The following is a 21680-nucleotide window of genomic DNA, read 5'->3' as shown; positions in this document are numbered from 1 at the left end:
TTTGTGACTTGTCATCATCATCATGTCTTAAAGACTTAACAGTCTGTGATTTGTGTTTGTTATATGATGAATTAAATTTGAATATCATGCGTCATCTAGATTTGGCTTATTGCATTTATGTGTGAAAATGCTAGTCATTTAGACAGAGTGGTGCATGCGCACTTTCGTGTACGTGTGTCACACGGACGCTGCTATTTAAGTGCGTGACCACTCACTGCCTCATAGACAATTTCGCACTGACACACATGTGCGCCCCACTGTTTGAAACACTTTGTTGCTTTGTGAGGTACTCTAAAGTGTTCTCAGATGGCGCAACGCTGTAGATTTATCGCGAAATATTCCAGCGAGAGCATTTTGTTTTGTTGCACCTGTGCGATAACGACGAGCGCACATTCCACACTTTCGGTTTGTGTTATTCGTTGTTACAAGTTCGGTACCTCGTGTTATATTTTCTGATAGCCGGTGATATTTAGTATTAATAACGTGTTTAATATTTTATCTGCTAATTATCGTGCGTGTAATCTTCGTAATTCGAAATTTTGCGCGTTTAGTTTATTCACGTGTTTGTGAGTCCGTTGCCGTCGGGCGACGGCCCGCGATATTTTGTGAATAATAAATTGATTTGTGAAAACCATTTTTGTCATCAACAGAGGAGCATGGATCATTGTGCTACCAGGTAAATATTGTCATTTCAATGATTATTATGCGAATAACTAGAATTTTAATTTAAAAACTGTGTTTCGACGGAACGCAGTTCATTTTAACATGGTACGAAATGCTGTAACTAATGTTTTGTTTCTCATTTATTTCAGTATCCGCCAACTCGTCGTCGATTTACCATCTTCCATAACTAGTAAGTAAAATAAATTCATTATTTATGGAAAGTGTTTGCCGCGTATGTTGTTGACTGTTATTTCGAGAAGATTCAAAAGACATATTCCTCACAATCATATCTTAATAAAGATTTATATATCACTTAAATATTTAATGTAAAATCTTTAATAATAAGAATTTAGAATTACTTAAATCGAATTTTAATTTTATCATTATTTTAATACTTAATTTAAATTAAGAGACTAGTATGTGTATCATCTATAGATGGCCATAGCATGAACTAAAAATCATTAAAGACTTGTTTATTTTTATATTTATCAGCAAACTTGGGCATTCAATACGAGAATTGTGTTTGCTTTGATTTACACTTTCTTATCGCTGTGCGAACAGCAACATCCAAATTTGCCGTGTGTTGTAGCCATCCTTTTACCCCTCGCTCTGTTAGTCTTTTAGTTTAGTTTAGTTCGCATGCATCGTGCCCAATGCAATTTGTGCACAGGGTCGCGGGCAGTTGTCGCGGGGCAATCATGCGCCGACTTGGCGCGATCGGGCAGCAGGTAGCCTTATCATTAACTGTCGCGACATTAACTGTTTGCTTCGCTGAGGTACAACATGCACTTTTTTAATATTTTGTCTTATGGAGAATTGAAATTTATTGCCAGAAAATTCCGTAACGCGAGTTATATTGATAGTTGTGTGTATACGCACTTGTACTCGTTGCGCTAGGAATTGTAGTTTTTTTGCTATAACCCGCGAACGCGCTATCATAGTTAATACGAAATTACGTTCCCTGGTGCAGAATTTAATTCCGTATCTCCCTGTATCAAAATTAATAGCTAGGAAATTCCGTAACGCGAGATATTCGCGATTGAAGAAAATGGGCAAAAATTGATAAATGTCACTTTTTAGCACTTTTAGTCGCGATTTTCTACCCTTTACTCTAGGGAATATAATTATTTTATATTTTTATCTGATAGACAATTTTCCAATCTTTCATAATCAACAATTCGTTGGTAGCTATCTCTTTTACTTTAAGAGATATGAATTTTTGAAAATCGTCGAAAAAAAGTATCAAGCACCCCCCCTTGGCAATTTTTTTCTTAAGACTTAAAATTTTATCTCTCATATTTGTCCTTTAACTATCCTATCTGATAGAGAATAGTCCGTAGATTAAGACGCTGCGATCAGATCCTAGTTATCTCTTTTAGTTTACGAGATGTTCGTGATTGAAGAAAATGCGCCGTAGTACTCGTTGCGCTAGGAATTGTAGTTTTTATGTAATAACACACGAACGCGGTGTCACACTAAGTTCGAAATCATTTTCCCTTATGCAAAATTTAATTCTGTATCTTTCTGTATTGAAATTTATGGCCAGAAATTCCATAACACGAGTTATATTGATAGTTGTCTGTGTGCGCCGTAGTACTCGTTGTGCTAGGAATTGTAGTTTTTTTGATATAACACACGAACGCCGTGTCACAATAGGTTCGAAATTATTTTCCCTTATGCGGAATTTAATTCTGTACCTCCCTGTATTGAAATTTTGTTTAAGTTTTGTTAAAACAAAATTTATTTATTTCTTTTATATATAGTTAAATTATAATTATAAGCAAATTTATTGCATCAGCCGGAAAAATGGTATAAAGTTAATTAATTTTACGAAAACTAATCCACATTTGACTTTCACTTTTGTGCACAAGCGTGGCTGGAAAGTTTAATGTTATACACCCGCGCAATATGTGCTTGTATTCCCCAGATCAACATCTCTTGTTTAAGTACAATTATTACATCATTCATTTTGTGCGCAAAAAATTACATTCGCGCAGAAAATAAACAATTCGGATTTGCGGGTTAATTGCTTGAACAGTTTTTAATTTTTGAACTTTTAGTATAATATATTGTGAGCGTACTCTTTTTGACATTTTACTTTTGGTGTATTGTTCTCGTTTCTTACATTGGGTTAGCATTGTCGAAGCCGGCACACCGGAGGATTACATGCTGGATCGGTTGTTGGCGATATTGCATAACACGGCGTGCTCGACGTTCGCGGCTCGGCATAACTCGAATTAAAGTGAAAGTGTGTACCATCTAATATCCACCTTGATCACCACACCGAACACTGCAGACGGACAGACAGCATGTTGCATAAACCAATACACAAGCCTATCTGACGTGCGAATTTTGAAAATTGCCAAATCTACACTATTTTCATCTACTCTAGTTTTTAGCCGCAAGCTGTTTGGGAGTTTATATGGTAATTTCCGGTGTCAAAATTCGGAGGAAAAAGTATCATTTTACACCGGCGTGGATTTTTTGTTTCGTTTGTTCGTTTCGCAAAGTTTGAATATTGTTGCGCCTCCTATTTCTTCAGCATCTTCTGCTCGCTGAGCAGCAGAGCTGAGCTCTCTCGCTCGCGTGCCGGTGTCCTTGATCGCTTTCTCGAACCGCATGTCCTACTTGCGATTAAGTAATACCGCACTGAGCTGTGTGCTCAGCGCTAACCGAGCGTAATATAATGAGTTATTACGCGAAAAGTGCGCAATTCACGACGAAAGACAACGAAGACACGTTGCGCGCTCGTGTAACACGAGCCGAATTTTCCGAATGTTTATCAACATTTTTGAGGTTTCACCACACCACAAATGCACAACACCGACGAATTGCTTGGGAATATAACATTCAAAACGTTTCTTTTTTTTTTCTGTTTCTTCTTCTCAAGTCTAGCAGCGGTTCTTTCTTACGAAGTTAAGAAACCAATTCGAAGGGTAGAATTTTTTACGGTGACAACGAACATTCTTGAGTAGCACCTCTTCTAGGTAACTGTCTGGCGAAGAGATGAGAAACGCATAGAATACTCAATGAGTAAATGGACATTAGTGCCAGCCAGGTAGAAGAGAGGTTTTCATCCCCTGTTTGATCATTTCCAGCGCACCTAGGCAGGTACCCATGACTGGCTGTTTTCACAAACCATTCAAGACCCTCAATACTCGTTCGCACACTAAAGAATTAAATGGAAATCTTATTCGATGATTGATTAAATCGAGCCGGAGCACACCGACAGCAACGAATTGTTTTGTGGCGCGCTTGGATGCGAGAAATTTCTCCACAGCGTGATGTGTGCTGAGAAAAAGTGGCGAACCGTAACCGTAAACGCATTATGTGTACGGATAGATGCGGGCGTCTAATTAAAGCCTCTCTCGGATGCTGGCGGCACACTCGCACGATGATGCAATGATGCTGGTAGAGTCCCTCCCGGTCGGACTCGTAAATTTTCGGTGCGTTTAAGTTTACGAACGTCTCGCACCCCGGTTCGCTTCTGCAATGCGCCGGCTATATTTAATTGCATCAATTATAACGAAGCAATGACAGGTTAACACAGCCGAGGCGAGCAACCGAGCCAGCGAAACCTCTATAACACGATGATGAACTTCTTTCTTCAGCCTACCAGAAGATCGTTGTTTCCTTTTCGGGCTTTAACGTGGCAACGTCAAAATTGTGAAAATACCCCTCGTAAGGGCCGACAAACTAGTAGCAGCAGTGGTGCACGTTAGGGGATGTTTTCCCCCTCTTTCACTCGTCGCGCTCCTGACTAGTCTCGCATTAACATCTGTCGGAAATTTCGGTGCGTTTTCTTTGTCCATGCACGTTGCAGCCAGGGCGAACGGAGAGGGTCGTGCCCGTGCTTCGGCGCCCTTTTTCCTTTTCGTGCTTTAGTACCGAACAGAACCAGCTATGAGCTGGAACTCGCGCGCGTTTCCTATCTATCAAACTCTCAACGTAACCGTATCGCGAATTATAGTGAAGTTTTAAACGAATTATTCTACAATTTCTACACAATAAATTAAAATTAATTGTTATACGAAGCATTGTGATGTTTAGTTACTTTACTGCTGCGATAGTAATTCTGAAGTGAGTGAGGTGATAACGTGCCTATTAGATGAATTAAATGCCTTCTTTATTATACTAACAAACGACTAATATTGTAAGTTATTGTTTAATTTATTACTAAACATTGCGCAATTTGCTTTTGTCTAAAGTTTTGAGATTGTTTTTTGTTCGTTGCGAACTTTTCTTTGTGTGTTTTCGTGCACGTGGCGCTATCTGGCGATCGTTGAGCTTTGTGAGTCATGCACAAAGCGCGCGCGCCCTTTCCACGGAGCGCTACAGGTAAATGGAGCAGGAAAATTTTCCGCTTTTCCGTGTCGTAGTTGTCACGCGTAGTTTCCGTGAATTTCGCACACGGCAATATCGATTCGACGCAATTAAAGGGCACGGCTTTCTTGCTTCCATGTCTCATCTATCAATTTGATGATTAATTTGTAGACGACGAGCTCATGATTATATCGTTAAAATGCGCGGGCACTTGGCGAAACCAGTACGACCAGTTGTCGGGTGGCGTCGTGCATGCGCCGCAGGATAACACCCCGACGAGTCCCCCCCGATACCCGGTGATGGGGGAACGCAATTCGTTAAATGTGCGCGCGAGAGGTCAACGCACCCCTGCGCGATATGAGCTGCATTGGCGCGCACACACATACACACCACCATACATAAACATCCCGCGCACGTTTCGTTTGCTTTGTAATCAGCAATTTGTTTACTTTCGAGTTTGTTTTTGGTTGCGCTAGCTTTCTTTCTCTGCTATGCTCTTTTCCCGGGCGTATTTTTGGCAACAGGTTGGCTTTACCATTCCGAGTTTCTTGTACTCTTCACTCGTAGGACCTTGTTGCAGCCGACGGCGGCGGCAGCAGCAGCCGTAAATCCAGCGGGGTGTTGCATACCACTAGCAACCCTCACGCGTTGTCATGACTACGTGGGCACCCTCGCTGCACATCGATCCGCCCGCGTCTCCCCGCGCCTTCACCATCCGTGCCAGACGGAACAAACGCTGGTCGGTGACATCGACGTTTCTGTTTAGCACTTCTCGATGCACCCGACGACCTCTAACGATTAGACCAGTGGTTCCAAATGGGGACCATTTGCGGTTGTGTTTTGGTGTCGTTTTTCAATGGGTTTTGTTTTCTTTTGCAGGGATGACGGTTAATTGAAGATGGCATCACCGACCCCGTCAATTGAATCACTACCACGTGCAAATTCAATCGGATCCTTCGGCGATCACGCCGACTACCTATCGCTATCTTCACTTGCCGATTCGCCGCTGACCGTGAGCGGATCGTCGCCACCCGTAAGCGATTCGGCCGAACGCGACCACGACTTGATTGCCGGCGGGCACGGAGGCGCCGCGTGTTGCCAGAACTGCCGCGAACCGGGGGCCGACGCCGCCCACCACCTACCTTGCTATCACGTTATCTGCGCCAGCTGCTACGAGAAGAACAAGTACACCTGCCCCCGTTGTCAAATTGACTCCATCGAGGGTATCCTCAGTAATATTCTCCTCGGCACTGCTGCTGATACACCGTTGCCGCTCTCCAACGCAGAGCATATCATCTCGCCGGCAGTGCGTTGCACCGGCTGCAAAAAGAAGAAGCTAGACGCGATCGCGCGCTGTTTTGACTGCGCCAACTATTTGTGCTCCAACTGCGTGATGGCGCATCAATTTATGCACTGTTTTGAGGGCCACCGGGTGCTCAACCTGGATATTAAGGACGATACGGGTGCTCCGCCAACGTCGCACAAACCCTCCGCCACCGCGATGGGTCAGAACGGCGAAAAGACAATGTCTTGCCCTAAGCACAAGAGTGAGGTGCTCAAGTACTATTGCCGTACATGCGCTGTACCAATTTGCAAAGACTGCATTTCGATGGAGCACCCCGCGGGGCTACACGACTGGGAGCATATTAATGATGCGGCGCCCAAGCAGATCGAGGCTATCACACATGCTATCCAAGAGGCCAAAACTAAGGCTACCGACATTAAAAATGTGATGAAGAACGTAGAACACGCTACCAGCCGCCTGCAAGTGCAATACCACAAGGCGCAGAACGAAATCAACGACACCTTCCAGTTCTACCGTTCCATGCTGGACGAGCGTAAGCAAGAACTCCTGAAGGAATTGGAGTCTGTTTTCTCTGCGAAGCAGATCTCATTAGGGGTAGCTACCCAGAAAGGGCAGGAAACGGTTGATAATATCTACAAGACCTGCGAATTTGTGGATAAATTGAACAAATGTGCCAGCGTGGTGGAGATCATCATGTGCCGCAAGTTGCTCGACAGCAAATTACAGTCATTGTTGAGTTTCAATGTTGACCAGAGCGTGCAACAGGCGTGCGATTTGGAATTTGTCTCCAATTACCAGGCTATTCAGGTGGGAGTGCGCAACACTTTTGGCTATGTTCGATCCAATTCAGAACCTGTGGTTGGCCCAAGCAAACAGCCCCCGATTGCTCGCCCAACTGGTGGTAGTGGAAGTGGTAGTGCCGGCGGTGGTTCCAGCTCCAGTGGCTCAAGTGTAAATGGCAGTTCCGGTAGTTTGAATGGTGGTATTGGAGGCGGCATTCACTGCCCCTTCACGATCTCCAGCTCTAGCCAGTCTACCTCGCCCTTTGAGTCTAACATCATCACAAAGCGTTTCAGTTCTGCGCACAGTCTAGGTCTATTCACCACTACCGTGGGTGATATGAACCTCAATGGTATCAACTCCTATGAAAAATGGTCCAATGGTGGCACTGATAGTATCTTCCAGAATGGAGGTGTCCCAGAACCGTACCATCTTACTGGTGGCGGCGGCGGGCAAGTGAATACTGATTTTGATATCACTTCCAAGCTGATGTCTACGACGATCTTCCCGCCCAAGTCGCAGATTAAACGCCAAAAGATGATCTACCATTGCAAGTTCGGAGAGTTTGGGGTCACCGAGGGCCAGTTTACGGAACCCAGCGGAGTCGCTGTCAATGCTCAGAATGACATCATCGTTGCCGACACGAACAACCATCGCATTCAGATCTTCGACAAGGAAGGCCGCTTCAAGTTCCAGTTTGGAGAGTGCGGCAAACGCGACGGGCAACTTCTGTACCCCAATCGCGTTGCGGTCGTGCGTACTTCTGGTGACATTATCGTTACGGAGCGTTCTCCGACACACCAGATCCAGATCTACAACCAGTACGGTCAGTTTGTGCGCAAGTTTGGCGCTAATATTCTGCAGCACCCGCGAGGCGTTACCGTTGACAACAAGGGACGCATCGTCGTTGTGGAATGCAAGGTAATGCGAGTGATCATCTTCGATCAGTCGGGCACCGTACTTCAGAAGTTCGGCTGCTCCAAGCATCTCGAATTCCCGAACGGAGTTGTTGTCAATGATAAGCAAGAGATCTTCATCAGCGATAACCGTGCGCACTGCGTCAAGGTGTTCAGCTACGAGGGAATCTTCCTGCGACAGATCGGCGGCGAAGGCATTACTAATTACCCGATTGGGGTGGGCATTAATGCCGCCGGCGAGATCCTCATCGCCGACAACCACAACAACTTCAACCTGACCATCTTCACACAGGATGGGCAGCTGGTATCGGCGCTGGAGAGCAAAGTGAAGCATGCGCAATGCTTTGATGTGGCGCTGATGGACGACGGTAGCGTCGTGCTGGCCAGCAAGGACTACCGCCTGTACATCTATCGCTATGTACAGGTGCCGCCCATCGGTTTGTAACTCGCTCCAGCTAGGCGGCCCCCTTCGCGTTACGTTCGGTCTTGTTGAGCAGCGTGCCCGACGCGCCGGCGGCATCGCACCATTCCGTCACACCTTTTGTTGATGCATTTTTAAGAATCGGAATGGCGCCGCCCGGCGTCATGGCGCGATTTGTACATTTACGTTTCATCTCTCCCCCCTGAATGCCCACCCCTCCCCAGTTTATAATGATAGTTTTGTAACGTTGATATCTATTTTTAATATTGTACGAGATGAGAAAAGTTTGACGAGAGTTTTTTTATTCGAAGCGCGCGAGTGTGCTTCATGAGCGAGCGGCCAAAAAATCTCTTTGAACGTCGGCGGCACTCGGCGCGAAGAAGTTATAAAACGTGAGGGCCATTTGTTGTATTTGTCGTAAAGTTTTGGCATAAGAAACTATATTTTACTAATGAGTGTACGGTGTTGTGAATGTCTCTCCGTAGCGTATACACGGTATGTAGAATAGCGCGTTGTTGTTTTTGGCGGAACTGATAAAGAGCCGCGTTGTTAGCTACCCCTAGTCACCCCTCGTACGAGCGCAGATGCAGCCCCAGCCCCCCACCCCCAATGAAGATGTGTAGCTCTGTATATCGGTCTAAATGTTTTAAACATAAGAGAAGTTTCGCGATAAAGAACATACACACACAAACACACTACATTCGCAGAGATGTGCAGAGTGGTGAATTGCGCGCATACGCGAGAACACGCGAACGAAAAAAAAGAAAGAAAGAAGAAAAGGTATTAGTATGGTAATATTGACATTTATTTTTTGATGATTTTGTTTTATTTTTTAGTTTTGTTATAATATTGTCTATTATTTAAGTTTGGAGGCGCGCGCAAAAACACGAGCATAACACTCACAAAACGAAATGCCAGAAACCGACGAGCGTGCGGTGCATGTTGCAATATTTTCTATATATCGCCACCGGATGCTAGTATGATTCTTTCTTTCACCTCGTGTCTCTGAATGATTATTCTATTATTATTATTATTATTATTAGTTGTAGTAGTTTGTAGTAATATATTGTTTGTTAATGCTGCCAAGTTTAAGATACGGCCGGAGGAGGGCGGAAGGCGCGTTGCATGTGACGTGAGTCCGCTTTCCTTCTTATTTGATTTTGATTGAATTTGACCAACTGTATTTTACTATTAGATAGGATTTCGTTTATGTTCACACACCCACATACACACGCGTACACGCACAGCCACTCAAGGGGGCGGCGGGGCACGAGGGGGGACGATGCCGGACGCTATGCGGACGCACCTTCCCCTCTCGCCGCTCGGACATTATTTATACACTACACACACACACACTCACCACACGAACACCTCCCCCGAGACGCCCTTTTTTAAAATTTATTTATGTTGTTATATAATCCTATTGAAGAATACGCGGGGGCTAAGCGATCTCATTTTTACTGCTCTGCCCCCACGGCGCTCGCCGCGAGACTCGAAACTATTAATGTGTAAGGCGATGCGATGATTGAATCGAAGGAATTGTAATTATACGTGAAACAAAAGGACTGCGGCGGCGGGCATGCGTCCGCCCTCTCCGTTCTCTCTCTCTCTCTCTATCTAAATAATTGTATCTTATCTGTTTCTCCATTATCATCGAAAGAAAAAAAAACTTAAGCAAAGCGGTGTCCTTCCGACAAGAGTTAAGTTGTTTTGCCGATTCGCACGCGCACGTGCGACCATCAATGGGGGCGCGTGTGCGTGCGCACTCGTCAGCCCCACATCCCCCTAAAAACCCCCAGAGTACACTCTATTTTTTCTACATTGTTCCTCGAAAGACTGCCTCGGAACGACACCGGCTCTGAGAGAGTGGCGGACCCCCGCCGGCACGATACTATATAGATTGAATTTGAGTTTTTGATTAGAAAAAGGAATTTAACAAATTTAAGCGAAAGCGCAAAAAGAAGTAAAAGAACCCATTTAATCAGTTAGTTTTTATACTTTGTTGTTATTATTATATTAGTTTTTAAATATGATAAAATTGTTCTTAAATTAAATTTGTACATTGTTTTGTTTTTGAATATTTTTGTTGTAAATGCTTTTTTAATTATAATAATACCAGTTCTGCAGTTTTCATTATAAACACGTTTTTTTGACGTTTTTCGAATCTCAAATCAAATTCTAACATTTCGCCGATTACTAACACGAACAAACAAACATCCCACAGTTTTTAGGAAATTCCGGATATAGGTATATAACAACAAGCGTAGATCTACACTTCTGTGTTTTCTTCCTGGTGTGTTTTTGATTTTTTTATTTTTATATTTTTTATTATTTTTTTGTGTTTGTGTTTGATTTTGTTTTGTTTTAGAAAATTGGTCTTCTCTGTATTGTGTGTATACTGTGTAGTTGAATCGTAGCACTCTTTCGGCGGCGGTGGCGGCAACCAGGTGCCAATCCTCGGCGGCGACGGCGGCAGGCGACTCGTTTAGAGAATATACTTTTGTACTTAGCGATGTAAGTGAGAGTGACGATATGATAATCTCCGGCCCCCGCCTTGGGGACGGCAGGCCGGCAGCTTTCAAGTAATTATTCGAACAATCTATCTTGGGCCCAACTAAGCAAGTTATTTATCCTAAAATGGAAGTTTATTACGATATTCTAGTTGTACGTCTACAAACCGTATATAGGCATGTGTGATTTAATGGTATTGATAGTCATTAGCTTCTAAGAGGTATAACAACATTCATTAATTATTAATTATTACGTATTATTAATCTATTAATCTTAAGATGGATATGGACGGTGTTGCCACACATACTTGCTCTTTCTATATCTGTGACATCTAATCTGGTAGTGATGATGTTGACGATGATGCTGATGCGTGACCGATCGTGCGGACCAAACTCATAAATAAAGGAAAACTGCAACAAAAGCAAACTAAAACATTCAAACGCGCCCGCACCCGCAACGCTGACGTGAGGATATGCATTTTTTCGGTAAGACTGATTCGAAACGCAAACATTTCTTGTAAATTTCTGGTAAAGCGCTAGTGATAAAAGGCGATCACGGGCGTCCAGCGCAAACAAAAACACTCAATTATTATTACTAACTACTCCACTGACCGAGAGAGAGGATAATCAAAATTCCGCAACGTGTGCCGCAAAGATCTGCAAACCGTATGACACCTTCACAAGCCGTCCGAACGCAGGCGCAGCAAAAAGCACAATTAACTCTTATTACTGATTACACTTATGAACTTAACTAAGGAAAAGGAAAACACACGACGCACCACAGCCGCGCGGACGCCCTGAAACACCAACGACGAGCTCGTCTTCAAAACATGTTTTACCTTCATGTCAATTACTCTAGGGAACATTTATCTATCTAAACATACGGATGATGAACAACAGTCAAAGCGCACTGCAAAGCTCACTCAGTTTCACGTTCAAGTTTTCGCCGCTTTAAAATGTCTCATTCCGACGCGATTTCTAGTCATTGAAAACCAAATTGTGAACAAAAAAAAATGAAGTATGTAAACACTCACTCACACACATTCCCGTCGCACAATATGTCTACATATGTCTCTTGTTAAATTTGAATTAAGTGTAAGTGGTTAATATTACTCGCATCGCACGAGACCGACTATAAAACTCATCATCGCGCAAAACGCGCAACATGTGAGAAGCACTAGGAAGAAAGAATCCCGAACGGATTGACACGATGATATTGAGAGTAAAATTTTTATACATTTTGCGCGAAATTGCTCATGTTATGTATGTATATTTACGGATAGAAATATTAATAACGTAGCCATGGTTAGAGACTTGTTGTTGTGCACTACTGTTATCGCGCCACGCCGCAGATTGTCCACATGAACACGCACCACATACACCCACACACACCAAATGCATCCACCTCCCCCTCATCACTCGCCAAAAATGGAAGTCCCAACAAGATACACGAGACATCGCATAGAACGAAACCTCTTCTAACAGACTGTGATTAACGGAAATGCCTTCCCAGACACGCGCATTGAAATCCCTGCTGCAAAATGAAAATTAAATTGTGTGCGAAATGTTGCAAATTGAATCATCATCGATTCTGTTATCGCTCTCTAAAATGTTGTAAAAACGGTTATTGTTGGCATTTTCCCCCCACTACTACTCATACACGATCATTGTTACACACAATTTGTTGTGTGCGATCGGTTACGAAGCGTTGAGCTGCAATAAACGCTTCTTAATCGACCGCCGCCCCCGCCATTAATAAATTTGAAAAAGAAAAATGAAACTGATAAGCGTGGTACTTGTGGCATCTCAGATAGGAGGCATCAGATCATAAACGAACACCAACGAAACTCAAAAGAAAAAAAACATCCCGCGTAATATGCATGTACACACACATAAACTGTTAATGTTAAACCCAAGGAAAAACCTAATTACTAAGTAGTACATCTATTGAAGTATATATTATTGTAAATGTATTGTATGTATTCATTGATTGAAATATTGAAACATATATGACTGTACTGATCACACCAAAACAACCAAAAAACGAGCATTCTCTAGACTTTTAAAAATATAAAAAAACTCAAAAAAAAAATTAAACGACGGAAGAATGGAATAACGTTGCTTGTTTGGCTGGAACTCGCGGACCAAAGCAAGCGCGGCCCGCGCGCCACCCGACCAAAAATTTGGAGCTGCTGTTTTACTTAAACTCTAAATCAAGAAAAAAAAAGCACACACTTTCACACAACTTTTGCGATTAACTAAGGAAACAAAGTAACTACAATTAAAGAAAAGAAATGATAAAAAATTTAAGCAACAGGCGCACCAAATGAAAAATATATTTTTACTTATAAAAGTCGCTTTGTACGTTTTTCTTATGCTGTTTTGCACGTGCCCGGCGCCTCCACCGCGAAAAATGTTACGATTTTGGAGGATTGGGAGTTTGGCGGAAGCGGGCGCGTTTTTGGTGGCCGTCGAGGATGTACACGCCATTCAGCATGGGAGTGCCTCCTTCGACGGTCTCGCCCGCTTCCAACACGGCGTTGAATTTTCGCGCTTAAGCTTAAGCACACACCAGATTAATTATACTCGTATACACATTGTACGCGTAATCGTAGTCGCTTTGTCCGTCATTGTTCCTGCCATAGGTCGCGCTGACAAATCTCACGTATATATAATATATACATATATCATATATATTTGATAGCAATAGTGACTAAACTGCGTGTGTGTTGTACTATTATATAATATTATATATACCGTATACATTCCATTCGGGCCTGCTTTGTGTAGCAGGTGGATCATCCTCACACTAAACACACACATATCCTGGCTGGCTAATTGCTTTTCATTCACTGAATTGGATTGTACACTAAGCTATACAAGTAAGCTACAACTATTACTAAGCAAACACACTAGGGTGATTAATTTAAGCAGACAATTGAGACATTCGAATTGAGACGCCCTGATAATGTGCTTCTTCTCGTTTTCATACACTCTAGACCTAGACATATTCGAAAATCGCTTGCTTGCATGCATGCGTGTGATGTGCTTCTATTTAGGAATTATATATAATATCGTAGAGAAACGTGTAACACGATTGTTGACGCTCTTTGTCAGCCTAAAACTATATACCGACATGAAACACACAAAAAGAAACAAGAATAACAACAACAACCACCACCACCACATAAGAAACATGTACTTTTTCTCAACTGTAAGACTGATGTTGTATTGTCTATATTTGCAAAATTGAAAAATATTAATCATGGCAATATATAAATATATTTTTGAGCTATGTTTGTTACATAGATTGTATTTATTATTAGTAGGACGAAGATAAAAAAAAATACTAAGAAAAACGAACGAACGAAAACACACGAACAATGTCACATGCAAACAAAGGTGGGCCTAGAAGTAAATTTTTCCGAAAAAAAAAAAAAGAATTTAATGAAATGACCAAATGCACCCGAATATCTCGACTCAAGCCACACATTCGTTCAATGTCAAACCGTAACTCGTTCTTCTAAAAGCAGACAAAAAACCAAATTGCGACAGTGGACAATAATGTTGATATAGACTCCACTCGTTGGCTTAATTGAAACGTTCTACCCCACACCCCCAAAAAACGCATATTACAAAAATGTATTTTCAAAAAATGTTAAAATGTTAAAATCAAAAGATGATTGAAAATGTTGAAAACTAATTGTAAAATTGTAAAAAACAGAAAAGCGGACATCTACCGCGCACAAAAAAAAAATAATCAGATTGTGTTAGTTTTACGTTTCTCAGATGTTTGACGCTATTATCTACTATTGTACGACGAGGAGGACGTGTAGGAAGGCGTTTATTTTGATAAATATTTGGCGGCGGCGGTGCATGTGTATATCTCACTTGATTATTATCGGAGCACATTATCTGGCATAAACGTAGGCATGTAAGCATTTCATTCCATGTATACACACTGTTAACGGTCCTGTTACAATATGAGAAATATCTTGATGATTTATATGTTGTAATATTTACTATATACGAGATGATAAACGAGGAGGCAGACAGAGGCGACAGAGGATATTTTTAAAGCGCGTCGAAATTATCGCAAGCTGCGCAGCGGGCGGTGGGCGGCGGCGGCTGCAAATTGCGCCATTACCATCTTGGCTCCAGACTGCTGCGGCCCACCCCCGCCGGCCGATTCGAGTCTTCGCCATTCGATGATTTGATCTGTTCTTGAGTTTATTGACGCATTGATCGCATTGGAAATATTGTCGGAGGTTTCTATTTTTAATAGTGGACAGTTTCTTGTTATTAAAACGATACATATATTGTATAAACTAAGTGTGCCTAGTCAATAGAGTTCAGGTCAATTTTACCAAGTAATTTATTAATATGGAAATATAGAAACGATGTTGTGGAAACGTTTGCGCCCGTCGGCGGCATTTATTATTGCTATTATTACTTATATGTAAGTGACCAAAAGTTGTTTGGATTTGTTATTGCGTTGAGCGACGGCGAGGCGAGGCCGGACGATGTTTGCGACCCTCTTACCACCCCCATCGCAACAACACCGCGACCACCCGCTCCCAACTCCCCGCAATCTCGGAGACCGAGCGCGACCAGCGCGTTTGCGTTTTTGCATTTGGATATTAATTTATACAACTATTATTAACTTAGTGTTTAACGAAAACTGTCTAATTGAGTACAATATTTGATGATTAAGTCATATCAGTTTGTTACAAGCGTGTATTTATTGCAGTGGTGTATCTAATAAAGCATTCTGTTTGCTTGAAATTATTTATTTATTACCCTACTCAAAACCAACTTCCTTGTAGAAACTTGTGGACTTTCAGGTGACTTCAACGGCAGCCACTTCGTTGACAATCCCACAAAGGTTGCCCCCAATGGCGATCTTCAAATACCCCTGATGGCCAAACTCCTCGCCCCATGAATTCCGTACTAAGTAGTGCGGAATTTCCGCTTCCAGATCATAGCCGACGATCTGGACGGCATGATTCATGAGGGCCGGATGCGACCCGCAGTGATGCTGTATCACACCTCCCAAGTAATTCTGCCAGCTGATGGCGTTCACGGCCACCGCCACCGGACCCATGCGGCCTAGACCCGCCAACAGATCGTCCTCTTTCCCAATCATATCCATGCAGACGAAATTCGTAACCCTCACGTCCGTTTTGCTTTCAGATGCAGTCGTAGCGTTTCCAACGCTTGTCAATTTTTTGCATTGCTCATCCCTCAAATGCAGTGGATAATCATCGGCCGGACGGATGGCGACGTCGTTATCAACTAGCCACTCGAAGAGGGTGCATATATCGCCGCCCCTGCAGCCGTTGTTGCCGTTGCGTGCGCAATCGATCATCTGCTGCGTGCTCAGCGGTCGCAGCTCTCCGGTGCGCAGCCAGTGCGCTGCTTCAATCGTCTCGATCGCGCTGAACGCCCAGCAAGCGCCGCACTCGTGCTGATTGTTCACCGGGGTGAGCGCCCCTTGAGTGCGCCAATCTATCTTGCGGGGTAGATTAGCGTCGGTAAAGTCGCGGCGAAATCTGTGTAGCTTTTCGTTGCTTCCCGCGTTGTTGGCTTGTCTCAACGCCATTCTTTCGGCGTAATTCTTCTGTAAGCGTAAATCCTCGAACTCACTTTGTAACATGTCCGAGAATGCGGTAATGCCGTACAGTGCGCTGGTTTGATACGTACGGTTTTTATTCATTATCTCAATCATTTCCAGGGATTTCTTTTAAAAACATCGATTGTATATTGTGTGATAATATGTATAATAAATGCTTACCTTGAATGCTAGAAATCTCTGTTGGTATTCCGTCTCATTCACATAACTTTTATTAAATTTATCAATAAAAAATTGAAACTCGTCTTCCTCCCAAGATTTGGGTCTAAACTTTGATAAAATGCCGAAAAACAGCAAACAACCTATGCAAACGCATGCGACTACGCCGGGACCAGTCGGCATCATGACTAAATCCGAGCAAATCATTATTTACATTTGGTAGAGACATTATTTATCATTTATTATCACTTGGAGCACGTAAGTTTATCAATTTTAATGCAATCAACGTATTAAGAAACAATCTGTTTGAAATTGGTTGCATCTAGGGATACTGAAAATGTTTTAGTTACAATTTCTGTTCAAGGTGGCAACACTGGTAACTTTGTACTTGACAGCGCTCGAACCTCTCTTTCTAGTTTGTCCGTCAAAATGGCAACCACGACGATATCCAAGAAACGCAAGGTAAATTGCTAAATAATAATAATTTCCAATGAAAATTTACTATATATTCCGCCTGGATTATTCACATATTACCAAATTAATTAAACAAAGTGCTTAACTGACATCGCAGCCACGGATGTGCCAGATTTTTTCGGATTGTTTTGAGTTAACCTAGAAGTGACTGTGTGGTTCATATTTACATGGATTCTACTTGTTTCGAAAACGAATTAAACATTAAGAAATCCAGTGCATTAGTGGTTTTCATGTTATTTTATGTTACATATCAGTGAGTATATCTGTGAATTCATTATTATTCTCTGTTGTAGTTTGTGGCGAACGGCGTCTTTAAAGCCGAATTAAACGAGTTCTTGACTCGTGAACTCGCTGAAGATGGTTACTCCGGCGTCGAGGTGCGCGTTACTCCAACTCGCACAGAGATCATTATCATGGCTACACGCACCCAGAACGTTCTCGGTGAGAAGGGTCGTCGCATTCGTGAATTAACCTCTGTTGTACAGAAGAGATTCAACTTCCTGAGAGCACAGTGGAGCTGTATGCTGAGAAGGTTGCTACCCGCGGTTTGTGCGCTATTGCTCAAGCTGAATCACTCAGATACAAGCTTATTGGCGGGCTTGCCGTTCGTCGGGCATGCTATGGTGTGCTTAGATTCATTATGGAATCTGGAGCTAAAGGTAGGTTTCAATCCAGAACATATTCATATTTTCAAATTAATAACAAATGCACCATAATATCTACAAGTAGAGCAAATTCCATTATTACATTCCTATACTTTTTGAAAATAAAAGTATATTGATACAAGTTTTGCCTTAATTTGGATTTTACAATTTTATAGTTTGTTTACAAATTGTATACATTTTATAAATGAATGTTCGTTCATTATTGGTTATCATCGTGGGGGTTATCACCATGACCTCGGTTAATTGAATCGTAATGGAAATGTAAAAATAAAAATGATTTCATGCAGAGCGTAGAATCGTCAGTCTACGCGCACATCTCATCGAATATCGATCAAAACCACGACGAAAATGTGTGCTCATACAATTAGCGTGACGTTATTAATAACGTGTATTGCTCTGATTGTGGTGGAAAGTTGTGATTATCCTACATTTAAGAATACTTCCATTACTACGGTTGGAGTACGCGGCGTTGACTTTGTCTCTGGCTGCTTGGAGCCAGACGGCATTCTCGAGAAAGCCTCCTACGTGCAGATCACAAACCAGAGCGTTCCTGTGTTGTACAAAGGCGCGATTCGTAATCTGCCCAACCTTGTCGACGTAGTGCTTGACAGCAATGGCATCATCGAGATAAACATGGAGGCGTTTCAAAATCTACCAAAGTTACGTCTGTTGCGTATCAAGGACAACAAGCTGGAGGTGATTAAAGTTGGCGTGTTCAATCATTTGCCGCTGTCGGAGTTAAATTTGGTGAACAACAGTATTTCTGTCATCGAACCGGGCGCATTTAGTGATATGCCAGCATTGGGCTTATTGAGTTTAGACCATAATAAAATAGCACATTGGAATGCTGAATGGTTTACAAATAGTCCGGAGATTACGGCGCTTAGTTTTAAGAATAATCGTCTTCGCACTATTCCGAGTGGTGCCTTTGTACACGTCAAAGGATTGCACGTGATCAGCGGTCGCAATGTGACTACGAATATTTACTTAGACGAGAATGAGATTGAATCGATTGATAAAGATGCTTTTAAAGGCTTGGAGATGTTGGGTTGGCTGTTTTTAACGAAAAATCGTCTACAGGAGATCGATCCGCAACTTCTAGCGCCGTTAATTTCGGTGGATTGGATTAAACTCGGCTATAACAAGTTGACTTGTGTGCCTGATGAAGTTATACAAAAAGTACCGACAATCGGGAATTATTTAGACGGAAATCCGCTCACGGATGAATGCAAGCTGAAATTGAACAAGAAACTTTAGCATAAACAATATAACATTTCATAAAACTTAATTTTATTATATTTAGACTATTATTTTTATTAGGTTTGTTAACTTGTTGACAAGTTATTGTTATGAGTGTTGACTGTATTTTGCTTTTGTGTTGCAGGATGTGAAGTCGTTGTATCAGGCAAGTTGCGCGGTCAGCGTGCCAAGTCCATGAAGTTCGTCGATGGGTTGATGATCCACTCCGGCGACCCGATCAACGACTACGTCGACACCGCCACGCGCCACGTATTGTTGAGACAAGGTGTGCTCGGCATTAAGGTGAAAATCATGCTGCCGTGGGATCCTAACGGCAAGACCGGCCCCAAGAAACCACTGCCGGATTACGTGTGCGTCGTCGAGCCGAAGGAGGAGATCATGCCGTCGCACCCCAGCAGTGACATCAAGCCCGTCAAGCCTGACGCGCCCCCGGTTGCTATTGGTGTTGCATAAATTATAAGAATTAAACTTTTCAATTAAACATTTTGAAAACAAATTTAGTTATGAGTCAGATTACTTCTGCAATTTGTTGATTGTAGTTGACTTTGTAGACTTCAGTTTTGTGCTTACAAATGGACCACAACCATTGTTTTAATAATTTTAAAGCAAACGTTTGAAAATTTGCTCTTGTTTTTAGTCGGATATCTGCGTTTTAACGAGAAAAGCAGCATAAAAACGAAATGTGCTTTTATGTATCAAAATCGAATTAATCAAAATGCTATTATTTTATACCGTTTGGAGTTGTAGGTTCCTGTTGAAACATGCACTCTAGCGACATCTGTACTCCAGTGTCTGAAATACTGCGATGTTTGCGAGAAATTCTTAGAGGGCGCTGTGATGGACTTTTTAACTAAAGGTTGTAAGTTTCGTATGCAATCTTAGTCAAACGTTCGAAGGTAGCGAGCATGCATCTCGCATTTTTTTTGCAGCGTGGTGCGTTCTTTGTACAATTCGGTAAACCGCGATATATTTAATCCACCTTTAATATATACGGTTAATAGTCGTTTGGTGATTTGCTAATGATTTATGGCATGTGAAAAGTTTCTAAACCTGAATTTGTCGTGTTTTATGTGCGGTCGTGCACATAAAACGTGCCGTTGGACGCCAACCGTTTGCACTGATTCTCATTTGCTATTTGGTAAATATTGTCATTAATATACTTACATCGAATATGTATCTTAATATCGAATATACGGAATGGTTTAACTTATCTTCCATGTTTTCTTTATTTCAGGATCTACTTTTCTTTGATTTGCGCTCTTCGATAAACTTGTAAGTAAAGAAATTAAATTATTTACAGTATTTATGGGTCATTTAGATGTGAAATTTAGTTCTTAGTTTGTATTTAAAACCAAGCGTTTCACACGACAATTGTTTTGTTCACGATGCGCTTATCTCCGTTTGTGTACAAACAACTTTTTTTGATTGCATTCAACGAACGAAATGCAAAATTGCCGTGTGCCGTCTTTGCCTATCCCTTCTCTCCGCTTCAATTCAGGCAAGAATGTGATCCATCGCGTGCGATTCACAGGCCGACTTTAGAATATCTTTTCTCATCTTATCTTATAGCCTTAGTATTCGCGCGACATCGCTGCACTCGGCATGCTCGCCATGTTCCTTCGGTGCACTGTGCATTGTTCCGCGAAGCGTATCGTTTTGTAAAATTTAATTCTATAAATCGCGTTGTATTTGATCGCTGTGTTTTTAAATGTATTAAAGTGCGTTTTTTAATTACGTTTGTCGTGATCTTAACGCCGGTTAACGTGTCCCAGCGCTAATTCAGCATTAGTAGCTATTTTGCGGGTTACTTCTAAACATATGGCAAACATCTAGCGTTCTAATTGATGATAATGCGGGTAGGTGAATAATTAAATCGTATTTAAAGTGAACTTTTATCAGCGATATGCATGTATTATGTATAAATAGTTTTTTTTAACGCGTTCATCGGACGTGCCACACTACAATAGATAGGTCGGTGTTAAGGTCAATCCGCGAATATCTATCAACTAACTTCGACACTTTGGGAATATTTGTGGTTTTTCTTCATAATTTTATAGTACAAAAGTTGTTCTTGACGGTGCGCCATGGTCATCCCCGAAATTACGCGTGAACTGTCTTAATCGTGTTTAAAATTCCGTGATATTAGTGCAATTTTTATATTTTGTGGCGGAAATCGGGATATATTTCGAAAATACTTTAAAACATATAATTATTTTATATTTTTATCTGATAGAGCGCGTTGTCTTGCGGCGTGCGCGCAGTATTATCGCATGTGGTCGCGTGCGCGGATGTGTTTCTCGCGAATGTTATCGTTTTATTTTTAGTTTGTAATTCGGTAAATCGCGTTCATTTCGATTGTCCATCGGCTGGATTTAGTTGTTCCTCACGTGTTTAGTGTTTCATTAATAGATAAACGGGTGTCGAATATACAAACTCGTTAATTTTCTTTGCGTTCGTTGTGCGTATTGCAGGCTGGCCGCGTGTTATCAACTTGTTTACACTGCAAGCGTGCATGGTGCAGGTAGCATGAACCTGCAACGCCTTGCAATGTGTGTTGTGATATTATCTCA

At 42.0% G+C, this 21680-nt stretch overlaps 3 protein-coding genes across 3 annotated transcripts; 2 read left to right on the top strand and 1 right to left on the bottom strand.

The window, feature by feature from the left end:
* The first annotated feature begins 5869 nt into the window (after window positions 1-5869).
* Window positions 5870-12902, top strand: LOC135803470 (brain tumor protein-like). The gene has a single exon (XM_065317094.1). The coding sequence runs from the start codon at window positions 5885-5887 to the stop codon at window positions 8432-8434; it is 2550 nt and encodes an 849-aa protein (XP_065173166.1). The 5' UTR covers window positions 5870-5884; the 3' UTR covers window positions 8435-12902.
* Window positions 12903-15323: 2421 nt separating this feature from the next.
* Window positions 15324-16851, bottom strand: LOC135803471 (cathepsin O-like). Its single transcript, XM_065317095.1, has 2 exons — window positions 16715-16851; window positions 15324-16660 (listed from the first exon to the last, which is right to left on the bottom strand). Exon 2 carries the CDS (start codon window positions 16646-16648, stop codon window positions 15761-15763), a length of 888 nt encoding a protein of 295 aa, XP_065173167.1. The 5' UTR covers window positions 16649-16660; window positions 16715-16851; the 3' UTR covers window positions 15324-15760.
* A 224-nt stretch (window positions 16852-17075) lies between these two features.
* LOC135803469 (small ribosomal subunit protein uS3A-like) lies at window positions 17076-19606 on the top strand. Its single transcript, XM_065317092.1, is given in 4 exon segments — window positions 17076-17173; window positions 17479-17683; window positions 17686-17844; window positions 19235-19606. Coding segments are annotated over 4 exon segments (726 nt in total). The 5' UTR covers window positions 17076-17140; the 3' UTR covers window positions 19564-19606.
* Window positions 19607-21680: the final 2074 nt, after the last annotated feature.

This window comes from Atheta coriaria, unplaced genomic scaffold (assembly GCF_025399875.1).
Source record: "Atheta coriaria isolate IRGN ID8LTWV9N9 unplaced genomic scaffold, Caltech_Dcor_3.1 hic_scaffold_2_pilon, whole genome shotgun sequence".
NCBI lineage: Eukaryota > Metazoa > Arthropoda > Insecta > Coleoptera > Staphylinidae > Dalotia > Dalotia coriaria.
Note: the sequence above shows the minus strand (reverse complement) of the source record. Positions and strands in the feature narration are given on the sequence as shown.